A 13,035-nucleotide genomic window follows, 5' to 3' on the forward strand; every position below is an offset into this window, starting at 1 on the left:
AAACTTAATACAAAATCACTTATTCTGATAGCTATTACACCATAAAGCTCTTATTTATTCTAACATTGTTTATCACATTATTACTAACATGAAAAAAAATCAATAATACCTGTTGATAATGAATCACAACCATGATCAAAAAGTTCTCCCAAAGGAGAACTACTATTCGTTCTTCTGGCCTGTTTCCCATCTATAGCGTCCAAAGACTGGTAAATGAAAAGGCCAAACGCACAAGCAATATATGCCCACAGAGGTGCCTGTGAAATAAAATAAGCCAGAGCATTAAGACATACTAATTACTGTAAGTATTAAGAGTATTAATTAATTACTAAGAGTATTAAGACATACTAATTACTATGTTTGGTTAATAAATTTTTACTTGCAGGTATTTTATCTTCATTCTCCGGAGAAGTACTACTGGTTGGAAGCTATAGGAGAGAAGATCCACGTGCTACACAATAAAAAACGTTTTTAAACAATCCAAACCATAAAAGAATTAAAATCTTTAGTAGGTGTGCTCAAGCAGATGCTGGACAACCACTTCACGGGGACAGTACAGAAATCCCATGAGAGATTAGACTACTCCCATAAAATTCTTTCTAACATTAAGATTCTAGGAGTCAATTAATGCATCATCTAGTACAGTTTTCCCCAAATTTTATCTTTCAAGACGTTTACAGGTATTACGTGGAAAAAAAATTTCCATGCTAAACTCATGTGGGAAACACTGGGTTAAACAACGTGAAACAGATTTCTCTACAGGACTTCTTCTAGTCCTTAACATTGCTAATGTATATTGTGAATATCCAAGAAAGGGGGTACAACATGTTGCCATCTTTCACATTTCTTTGAGCATGTAACTGACTTTTAAACACACTGGAGCAACACTAGGAAATAACTATCTTGTACACAGAGTGCTTAGAACGATATTTTTCCAATATTTATGGCCACATTTTCAGGGAATAGATTATTTTTTCCAGACAGAACTTGAGTCACTAATATTATATGTGCTGCCGAAGTGAGCACATTAAGTCACTAATATTGAATTTAAATGTTGTGCATTAAAAAAGGAGAGCTTCCATTTGGTTTGTTCTCTTTTAGAATGGAGAAGAGTGTTTTGTATCACTTTTCACTATTTCCCCATGCCCAGGCCATGAAAAATTATTATAATCACAAGATATTTTCTCAGGTACTAGTTATCAAGTTAAACTTGTATTAAATGCTCAGAGCTGCAAATTAAAACTATTGAGAGCTACAATTAATATTCAATACATATTTTGTACCGCAAAGAGGTTTCTCTCCAATAGAGATCTATTTAGCCCTCAGTTATTAAAGGTAAGGCTCTTCTCTTAAACGTTTTCTTTGAATCACATACTTTAGAACACCGAGGCTATTAAAAGGACTACTATATACCTCCCCCAAACCAGGGTTCCAAACCCAGAAAGCAGTACCTGTGGTTATGTAACCACAGTTCACACGCAAGCACACTGGACTGAGTGATTAACCTTGTTTGTCTAAGAACACCATCTTAGACTCGGGGTCAAATGCTTCTTGCTCCTAAAGGAATCCAGGAACTCGACAGCAGCACTGTGCTATGTAATAGCCATTAGTCATATGGGGCTATTTTAGTTTAAAGTCATTAAAATTAAGTAAAACTAAAAGTTCAGTTCCTCAGTTGCACTACACACATTTCTAGGACTCAAAAGCCACATGTGGCCATGGCTACTGGATGGGACAAACAGACAGACACTCCCATCACCACAGACATTCCTACTGAGTAGTACGTCTTGAGGGGACTAGAAGGGTAGGGTCTTCTTGGGGTCTCAACTTAGGATTTAATGGGGCAAAGTGTCACTCTGGAACAAAGACAACTTCAATGATTAGTATACGGATAAGCCTATAAAGCTGCAAGATAGCGATTACATACATAAGAAAAGGGAGCACAAAGCCTTGTCTTTGAATTTTCTTCTTGTCAATCAGTAAACCACTAATATTTATATATTTCTTCCTTGTTCCCATTATTTCACAACTCTCCCGGGTGTTTTAAGAAGCTGCCTTCTCATTCAGGAATGAATGTGGCCTCAGCTGGGTTGAGCCTGGAGATACACTAAATGAATGAAGGAACTCATGTATCAATCAGGAAACCATTATTATACCCTGACAGGTGGGTGGGGAAGAACTGGCATAAGCAAATAATCTTATCACAATCTGGCAAGTGACTAACTTGCAAAATCTTGCACAGATATTGTTATGTAAGTCAACTCAGGCGAAAAATTCTAAGAAAAATTCCAACAACCGTTAACATGTTACTGAGCTTTTGAAACAGAACTGAGGGATTTACATCCACACTCAAATATGCTGGTACAAGAGTGATTTTTTTTTCCCCCTGGGAGATTCCAATAAAAAATTGTTAAACGTTATGTATGAGGAGGGGAATTGGAAGTAGGGGTGGGAAGGAAAATCAGGTAAAAAAGGAAAGATTTTACTTTTGTTTTACACCTTTTTGTTTATTGCTATGTAATTTTCCCCTTCCTCATTAATGTTAACAGGAGTTAACTGGGTAATGAGATTATGCAATGTGCCATTTTAATTATCTTCCCATTTTTCTGTACTTGAAAGAAATCTAACGAGTTTTTTAGTGAGCTAAATAAAAAACATTAAATTTAGCAATATGCAAACAAAACCAAATGATCATTAAAACACTCTTAATCACATTCTAAAAAGTTATATTTAAACCTGATAGAGCTCTTATTGGTAATAGCATATAGCTCAGTACTGGTTTTCCTGTGTATAAAATAGAAACACGGGTAAACCAGTACATGGTTTTATCTCTCTTACATGGCAAGGGTAACTCAAGCATATGTAACATATATCAAGCTGCCAGATAAATTCTAAATTAACTTATGATACTAAAACCAAAGCTACCAGTTGATAAGGTTTAAATACTTAGCAACGGAAATGGATCATGAGGACATTTTGCTATTCCATATAAAAAGGGAGATGTCTACATTTCTACCTTAGGCACTTGAAAAAAAGGACCCATTTTCCTTTCTTAGCTACTGGAAAGTTTGCTTTTTTCTAATAAAAAAAGATAAACCCAGATTAAGGCATTATAATAGGGACATTCTTTTCTTCCAGAAAGATTGATATCTGAAACGGTAATGTATTTTTAAAAACTAGTAACTTAAAAAAAATGTATGGAAACTTCATAATACCTGTAGGTATGAAATTTAATGCTCACCCACTGGTACAAGGCCCCAAAAGAATTAGAGCTACAATGAATGAGAATTTCACTGAGTAATACATTTATGTAATTCTTTGACTTCAACACACTGATAAAGAAAAAAAAAAAGAAATTCAATAAGGATTAGATGAATTTATGATTCCATATATAAGGCATTATTAGAAGCAATCAGGAATGGGAGCGGGTTGTGGAAGAATAGGTTATATACTTTATCTTTCTAACCAATGAAATAATAACCATCTACCATTTACTGAGTATTATATGCTAGGCACTTTGAATGCATGATCTTTCTTAATCCTCATAATACTCCAAAATAAGGTATAAAAGGATAAATAAAATGCAACTTGGAGAATTTACACATAATTTACTAATAATCACTGAGATAATAAGGCAGGTCATGAAAACCAGCCATGGCCTCTTTTAACGCATTCTGATCTAAGCCAAAAAGGATTTCTGCCATGCAGCTATAAATGCACCCAGGCACAGCCTGTGTTGAACGTTCCCTTGCAGAGCACCCAACCATGGCTCAGTCATATTCCACCTTGTTTCCTCCCAGCAGCAATTCTGAAAAATTCTCTGTGATCAGAGTAGTTCCTATTCTGGAAATTTCCCCAAAGATTTAACTAACTCTAGGGTGACTCAATAATTCCAGAGCACTTAAGAACAGAAGCTGAAAAAAAGTATTATAGGGAACATGGTGCCTAGTACACTCTGGGTGTCTAGTAAATGACTATTAGTGGCTAAGCTACCTTTAAACCCACTCTCATTCCCTGATTTCCATCCTGGAACTAGCTAGCTTAGGAAGATTGGAAGGCTTTTATGAGAATCAATCAATCCACTTCCCTGTTGTTCTGTCTCTAAGGATGTGTGAGATCTGGACCAAATTCCTCTGATCCTCAAGTAAGCCACAGCTCAAAGGACGTGTAATAAATACTCCAAGGACAGCTCTTTCTGTCTCCAGCTGCCGCCATGAGAGCTGTTGCCATGTCCACGCATCTGCAGTGGCTGGTCACGTGCAAGTGCTCCAGCTTCCTGATCAAAAGGAACAAGCAGAGGTACAGCACGGAGCCCAATGATGTGAAGCCCCGCAACTCCCTCAGCTACAACGGGCTGATTCACTGCAAGACAGTGGACGTAGAGCCAGCGGCCGTTGGCAAAGGTGTGGTGGTCGTCATGAGCGGAGATCTGGCCAGCAAAAGCCGGCCAGCTCCTACATGCGGACAACGTCAACAACAACGCCCAGGCACATGACCCGCAAGAACAATTAGCTCCCGGACCTGCGCGTGGCCGCCATTCACAGCGCTAGAGCCTTTCTGCGCAGCCAGAAGCCCGTGACGCTGAAGAGGAGGGCTCGCCCAGCCAAGAGCTCCCGGGAACCTCCCCAAACCCCACTGTCCAAAGCATAAAGCATCAGCCGACTTCCCCCAACAACAACAACAAAAATTCAAGGTCATATAGAAGGTGTCAAAAAAATGTATCCACATTTTCAGAAAGGAACACTGTATTAAAATTGTAATGCTCAATATCTACTGGTAACAAAAGATGAATACAAGTCATGTCGGACTTCTGCAATGACAAGAGGTGCTCAAAGTGGTTCCCATCAGCGTCCAGACACTTCTGATTACAGCGAACTACTGCTTGAGCAACGTTGACCAAAAGTTCCACTTGTATACATTTGTTTGGCACCCCCGGTATTTGTGGAGGAGAGACTATTCCAGACATGACTGCTACCTAATGGCTGCAGGACCCATCAGCTAGATCTGGACCAAAATAGAGATTGCTTCCTGAATATCCCGTTGGAAACCATCTGATTCACCTGCCTGGGCCTCCCCTGTGCCCCAGGTGTACAGGTTCCTAGAACAGGGCGGGGCCCTGCCCCCAGCAAGTAGGTCACGTCCCAGTACCCTTATCCATCCTTATCCATCCGTGTCTTATATTACTCTTTAGTGACTACCCTGGGAAACTAACCCAACAATGGTTAAGCAATCATACTGGTTTTTGTTTTTTAAGTTTCCCGTTTGACGTAAAGGAAGATAGTTAAGAAAATGAAGAAAAACCAGAAATATGTCCATATAATCTGTACGGACTAGATTTGTAAGGTAAAGAATTAAAGTTATTCAAGAATGAGGGGGAAATGAGCATCTGAAACAAAGAAAACCCAACTAAATAACTATGAATTGATAACAACACAAGACAGAGGATTAAATGGTGACAATTTTAACAAATCATCTGAAAAGACTACTTTAAAAAAATTGTTACTTCAATCTTAAAACAAGACAAGGAATTGTGGCCATTGTGACATATGGTCCAGAATCACTCATGATGCCTTTAGTTGAGGATCAGCTTCTATTTTCTTGGGTTCCCTGTGATTGATCATTCTGATTAATATGGGCACAACAAGTGTTTCTGATTCTCTTCATCTACCTATCTTAGTTCATTTTTGACAAGGAAATTTTAACACCGAAGACATAAACATCAATTTACCCATTGTGATGAAAGGTTCTAGTTTCAGTTTTGGTTTTAAGTAACGAGCACAGAGGGTAAAAAAGGGAACAGCAGTAGAGAGACTTGTATTTACAAGGCCCAGGGAGAGTCTTTGTAAGCAATTCCATGCTTCCTTCCTTTCTTAATAGCAGCCATTGCAGGATATACAGAAAATACATTATATTGACTATTTTTAAACTTCTGTTGTCATGTTAGAATAATAAGTACCTGAGGTCTATCAGTCACATATGTTTATAGAAAAAGAGATATTCAACAATTGTCCGTGGAATGGAGAGGAAACACTTTTGATAAGACTAATTTACAGCCATGCCACAGACTTTTAACTATCAGACTTTTCTCTGTGACCATTTTAAATTTGCTAAGACTTTATCCAACATTCCAAAAAAAAGAAAAGAAAAGAAATAAAACTCTTTTGTAAAGAATTGAGATGTACTGATTTTAAAAGGAACATTTGACATGTTAATCCCTGCTAACATTATCTACTAGGATCCGAGTCCACGCTTTACTTCTGGTTTCTCATAAGCATAGTGTATAAAGTAGGAGATTGTTATGAGTTTTACTCACAGTATGTGTAATAGGATATTTCAAAACAGTTGACAAAACAGCTGTCCGATTATCTGATCTTTATCTAAAATGACCTAGAAATGCCAAAGACGGTATTTCTGATATATAACAAACGTTCGTAGCTGCTGTTAAGAAATTTCTCTTACCTGCTCTGTAGCTGTAGGGCAGTAGAAGATCAATAAAACCGTCGTGCAGATGTTTATTGACAATCCAATGATGGTGATGAGATTTGGGGCAATCCAGGAGGGGACCCTTCCAACTAGCCATTCCCAATATCCTTGCATTAAAGGCTCAAGCAGGGACCTCCCCGCACTCTGGTATCTGTGTTCCTCTAGCCGCTTTAGCTGGTGTCTTGATAACGGCGGTGTAGGTAACTGAAACAATTTATTTAATACACACCCGGGAGTACTCATGTGCCCGAAGCCCAGCGGGGACTCCGGGTGAGAGTCTCCACATCGTTTCCTTGTTGACCGATGCCCACTCATGGGCTTTGGCTTTCTGTTATTTGGAGAGAATAGTTTATCTTCTTTTATAGCTTTTGGTAGCTAGTCTTTACCTGAAAACAAACAAAAAATTATCAGCCATTATTTACATCAATGTTAGTAAATTAAAAAAGAAAATCAAACTGGTAACAGAGAAACAAATATCAAACAGGGATCAGAAAATCAGGGATCTTTTTTTCTGTCTCACACTGCCTTCAGTAGTGTAATGGAAGAAATCTTAGAAATGATCGAATCATTTCACATATTTAAAAACTGGGATCCAGAGGCATACCGAAGCAGCAGCAAATCAGTATTAGTATCAGAGGAATGACTTGAATAGCCTGGGTCTTCAATTAGATTTCATTTAATAAACAGCTCAATAAACAGCTAACATTTATTGAGCACTTACTATGTACTAAAAATTTAAGCCCGTCTTCTGTAGTAAGTCATTTAATCCTCACAACAACCCTAGAAGGTAAAGACTATTAATTATCCCTATTTTTACGGAAAATGAAACTAAGCAGAGAGGCTAATTAACTTGCCCAAGCTCATACAACTGGTAAATGAAGTTTAAACACAGGGTTTCTGTTTAAGTGAAACTAAAAGATAAAACTTCTTACTGGTGGAAAGGGATATACCAGGTGGGGATAAAGAGCAAGAAGAAAGAAATGAACTTTTAGAGGACCGTATACATGGATTAGCAGTGACTAGATGAACTGAGGTAATACGAAGAAAAGTCTAAGTGTATAAAGGATCTTGAGTTTAATCCCTGACGTACTTGCATGAGACTCTGAAGAGATTAGAGATAATATGATTGTTATAAATTATTAAGCAATGTTAAGAAGATAACGACAAATATATTTTCAAGAGTGATAGGATAGTTATATATACTCATCAGAATGGAGAAAGCAATGGGAACATTTAAAACTTATTATGGTGATCTTAAAGTTTTGAAGTGCGGAAGACCTAGAGTAGGGTAATAAAAATGGAAACATGAAACAGTCAAATCTGTAAGTAATTTCTATTTAGAAGGAAGAGTCAAGAGCAACCATTTAGGGATCAGATATGATGGTGAAGAGCAGAGGAAAAAGGAATTAACAGAGATGAGGGGTAGGTAGTAGTGTCGGTAAGGAGGGTTAGAAAAGAAAATCAGTTTGTTATTTTGTCTTTGGTGGTGGCGGTGGGGAGGAATGAGGGTGGGGGTGAGACACATACATGCAACTTTCAGGTAGAGATGTTTTAGACAAAATCAAATGACTAAAATTTCTATAAGAGATGAAAATTTTAAGTTATCAACTTAGAAACTAAAGTCTAGTTAAAGACTAAAAAGTAGAAAAGTTCTTGAAGGGATTCAGTATGGAAAGAAAAAGGAAACAGAACCTTGTGGGAAATTCACGGTTAGTGACTAGGAGGAAGAGAAGCCATAAGAGGATTTAGAAAATTAAGAAGAAAAAAAAGGAATTATCTTAATAGAGCTAAAAGGGTAGTGGCATTGAACCACGTGAGGTGTACTTTGCTCTTCTCATAGAGAGCTATCCAGAAAGCAAAACGAAATTCCCAGAAATGCTGCACTATGAAATACAGAATGTGATACAGGGTCTAGGACATTTCAACAATGGACTTAGTATCAAAATATGCCCAGGAATTCTTTCCTCTATTCCCATAAATAACAAATTCCAAAATTTCAATGTCACTAATGATCTAAAGCAACATCTAAAATCTCAATCATGTATCTCCACAATTGGCTCAGAAAAACTTAAGTCATTAGCTGCCTTCAATAAAATTTCAAAAATCTCAAAAGTATCACCAGATCACCAGTGCAACAATGTAACTAAAGTACTCCGAAATAAAAATATTGAGATAATTTTCAAACCAAGGCAAATCAAAGCTTATTTCAAAGAATTCTTCCACTCATCTAACTATGTCATAAAGCGATGGATTAAAACTGTTTTTAAGCCATAGTTATACAATGTCAATCAACTGATTACAAGATCGTTTTAGATCAAGTGATAGATGAATAATCACCAAAATACTTAGCATTGTGGTAGTCAAATTTTATATGGTCAAACTGAATGATGCATTTTCACATTTGGTGAGCTATAATCTATAATTGATCAGTTCATATGAAATTCCACTTAAAGTGTGAATAAAAAGTTGAGCCAACGTAATTTATATTTAATTATTGTAGTGTTCCATTGCTCTATTGTTAAAAAAAATAAAGTGACATATTGATGGTGCCGACCTGCTTTTGGCACTCAACAGCTACAAGCAACTGATCTAATGGTTTTAAGTTTGAGCATTTGGCAGGCCTGTATGATAAAGTGATACTTTCCTTCTGAGTGTTTTCTCCCGATGACCTAATTGTTGTTTTTTGTGTGTGTGTGTTTTTTTTTACCTTTTATTTCTCTTTTAGATAAATCTACATTTTGGCAAACCTTTCTAGATCTAGCCACTATATAATTCATATATGCAAAAAAGGCAATGAGTTTGTGACCATTTCAATTTGGCAAGATTGTCTCTGTGAAGCTATTAGCAACAAGATTGCAAATATAAATTCAGATACATGTAGCCTCTGACATATAGATAGCTACTTTGTTTTCAACAAATACGGAGAGACACAGAAGTCACTGCCACAGGTCCATCTCCACTCTTCCTTTCCCCAGTCACACCTGAGACTCAGAGGCCATTGATATGAAAACCATCTCATGAAAAAACAGGAGCTTCCGAATTTGAGCAAATGAAAAGCATGCATATCTCAAAGAAGCAGGACTGGGTAGGTGACTACAATAGGAAGATTAGACTATAAATAGAGAAAGGGGAAAAGGATGTGGGATGGAAATATGAAAAGGAGGTATCAATATTACAAAAATCATTTTTAGTCACTTGCGATTTTTATCTGAGCCAGGCCTATGCGGAAAGGGTGAGGAAAAAAATGTCCTTTTCTTGCCACACTACAAGAAACTAAAAAAAATAATAATAATGTAAGAAATGAAAATTATTGCTGGCTAACCTAGCAGTCTTGCCACCAGTCGTTAAGTTTTTATGAGAAAATGGATTACAAGTTCCAAATGCATTCAGTCAATATCGGAGTGCAGTAAACAAGATAGAAATGGTTCCAGCTCCCGGGTCGAGTGGGAAAATAACTAAAAACTAGTAAACAAGCACGTAACATTACACATTGTGATGAGTCCTATGAGGAAAAAAGTGTGGAGCCAGAAAATAGTTGAGGGTGCACATTTTAGATAAAGTGGTTGAAGTCTATTAAGAGGAAGCATCTATACAAAAGAACTAGACATTTCAAGAGCAGGAGGAAGAGTCCAAGAAAAGGGAACAGGCCCTGAGGCAAGAAACAGCTTATCTTGTTCAGGTGCCTTTGAAATTACCTGTCTGGACTGTAGTAAACCAGATGAAAGAGCAGAATAAAATGAAGTTTGCAAAGCCAGACAATGTAGAGGTTAATAGACCATGGCAAGGAATTTTTATTCTGATGTTATGGAAAGCCACCAACGAGCTTATAAAGCAGCCTATAATTTTATAGCACAGCCTTTTTGTTAACGGAGGATATATTTTCATAAATTTTAAACTGTAAAAAATTCCCATCATCTGGAATTCAGTTTACGATATCGATCGCATTCGTATAGCTACTTTAACTTTTCTACTTGTAATCAGCAAATTTCCCTCCTCTGTTATAACCTGTTTCTAGTTCAATAGTCCTTTCATAGCACTTATCACATTTTGAACTTTTTTTTGGTTCTTATTATTGGTGGTGGTGGCTTTGGTTTTTTCCCCCACACTAGTCAAAGCTCTATGAACACAGGCGCCACGCCTTTCAACATTATTTTCCCAGAATCTCAAACCATACCTAAGTAGGTAATTAGTACTTTTTCGTGGAACAATGAACAAATATGATTCATCTAGTATTTAATGATCACTTAGTTGTTCTAGACCCTGAGGAAACAGAAAGATTGAAATATGCTATCCATGCCCACAAGAAGCCCAAGGGCGGGGGGGAGGGGAGTCTGGGAAACAGCTAAGTTATAATAACACGCTGTGAACAGACTTGCAGGAGTCCAGAGGAGGGGGCACATATGGTTAAACAAACAAACAAAAAATGTTTTCTGTGTGCAGGCATGAACATTTATGTGAAAAGTCCAACAAAGGTACAAAAATATAATCAGACATTTAGTGAGTACTTTTACTAAAATCACACACAATTTGTGGACCTTAAATCTACGACGTGCAACATCTGTGCTTACAGCAGCTGAGGATAATGGCATGCAACCTACATGACTCCTGTGATCAGCACTGGGGAACATCTGACAAGTATCACACTAAAAAAGGAATCTCCACCACTCAGCAGAGCACTAGATAAGCTTACACAATATCCAACCTGCAGTTCGAGATTCCAAAATTCCCAGCCCCCCATGCCTACAGGTGCCAAGTTTTGAACTGCTCTGATTCAGCAGCATGTTTACAGTCTTTCCACAGAAATTGGTGATTACACAGCTCTTTCCAACCTTCATGGCACTGGAGGAACACTACTAATGGCCAACACTATTTGGGAGGCAGAGCAAACTATAAAAAGCAAGTTTAAAAAACAGAAAGAAAACCAACAGGATCACAGGATCGCATTCAGCATTATTTAACAAGTGATACACAGAACAAGTTCGCGAAAACAAAAGCCTTTTCAGTAGGCTTGGAAGCAAAAACAGTACTGGGTAACACAATGTAGATCTCCTGTTTTGCCCAAGTGAAATCTCGCATTCCTTAAAAATAGGGAACAACTTCCTCAAGGAAGGAAAAAGCAAAAACCTGGCATTCTATAAATTATTTTCCTATTCCCTTAAAAAAGACAGCAGGGCGTGACCCTCCAAAACATCACCGTGAGCACGTCCAGCTAGCTCAAAGAACATGTCTACTGCTGCCTAGAAAAGAAACTGACTATGCACCAGAAGGTAATTGGAGTTACAAAAAAAAGTTTACAGTCAAATATCCACACACTTAATAGAGTTTATAATGTACATTTTCAAGCGAGAGTGGATGTGGGAGAGGAAAGAGAACACGTTTATGAAACCATAGTTGCAAATATTCAGCAACAATCTATCGACTGGACAACAATGACGCCTCTGTGAAAACAGGTTAATGCCCGAGGCCGATTTATCTAACCTATTTAAGTGGGAGGGTTGCAAAGACACGCGCGCTGTGACGCGTTTTTCTCAGCGTAGAACGAGGATGCAGCCAGATGCTTGCAGAACCTCAGTGTCTGGACTTTTACGCCAACGATTCTACCTACAACAGTACCGCTCCGCTTGGCCCGGACCACAGTCTAACTTACGGGATTACTCAATTCGCCCCACACAGCGCACACAGGACTCCTACTAGTTGCAGAGCAGACACCGAATCTTTATTCTTTGTCCACCTACAAGATAAGACACGAACATTTGTTTAAAGACCTGCGAGTGTGCCTACCACGGTAACATGGAGTCATTAATGAGCTGGGTGACCCCGGGTGGGAGGAAACAAGCCGAACACGGCTGAGTGTCGGACCCCCTCCGCCCGTGTCTGTGGGAACGCGGGCGCACACGACCAGAGCCCCGGCGCTTCTCCTCCTTCCAACAACACCGCTCACGTCCACCGTCGCGGGCGAGACGCTGAAATTTCTAGACAAGTTGCTGCCCCCCCCACTCACCACGAGCCCCGCACGCCACGGGGAAGGCCACCCCGGCACGCGGTGCACCCGGCGGGGGACTTCGCAGCCGCCGCGCAGGAGGGTGCGGACAGGCCGGGCAAGGTCGGTTCCGCGCTGGCAGCGCCGCCCGCCGTCGGGCCGCCCAGCCCCGGGCCGCCGAGGTTCCCCGCGCGCCGCGGCCCCTGTCCCGCGCTGGCACCTCGCCACCGCCGTCTTCCCCACCGGGGCCGCAGGGGACTCGCCCCTCGCCCTCCCCACAACGCCGCGCGCCAGGCCACCCAGCGCGAGGAGGGACGGCGTCCGCCTCGCGCGAGTCCACACACAGGACGTTCCCACGCCCCAGCCCTGAGCAGGGACCCCCCCCCCGTCCACCCCTCGTAAGAGTCGTGTCCCCCAGCACGTCCGTCACTCCCCCGAGGCTCTCCCAAGACCGAGCCCCGCAGCCTTACCCGGACCCCGACGAGCACACCCGGAGAAACAAGCCCTCCGCCTCCAGCCGACTGGGTGACTCTGATGGGAGGCTGCGCGTTCGCGACACTTTCGCGACGGCC

General features: G+C 39.9%; 1 protein-coding gene across 4 annotated transcripts in view; it reads right to left on the reverse strand.

Moving 5' to 3' along the window:
• Nucleotides 1–13,031, reverse strand: part of CEPT1 (choline/ethanolamine phosphotransferase 1) — a 34,263-nt gene extending 21,232 nt beyond the window's left edge. For 2 of the 4 annotated variants that reach the window (XM_081080531.1, XM_081080533.1), the window contains exons 1-4: nt 12,934–13,031; nt 12,131–12,214; nt 6,460–6,869; nt 110–257 (exon numbers count right to left, since the gene is read on the reverse strand). In XM_081080531.1, coding sequence (XP_080936657.1) covers nt 110–257; nt 6,460–6,798 — 487 coding nt within the window. In that variant the 5' untranslated portion in view covers nt 6,799–6,869; nt 12,131–12,214; nt 12,934–13,031. The remainder of the gene's footprint in view (nt 1–109; nt 258–6,459; nt 6,870–12,130; nt 12,215–12,933) is intronic. The other 2 variants (XM_081080530.1, XM_081080532.1) reach the window with 1 other exon arrangement.
• Between the last annotated feature and the right edge of the window lie 4 nt (nt 13,032–13,035).

The sequence above is a fragment of the Rhinolophus hipposideros genome (assembly GCF_964194185.1).
Source record: "Rhinolophus hipposideros genome assembly, chromosome: 19".
In the NCBI taxonomy this organism is placed as follows: domain Eukaryota; kingdom Metazoa; phylum Chordata; class Mammalia; order Chiroptera; family Rhinolophidae; genus Rhinolophus; species Rhinolophus hipposideros.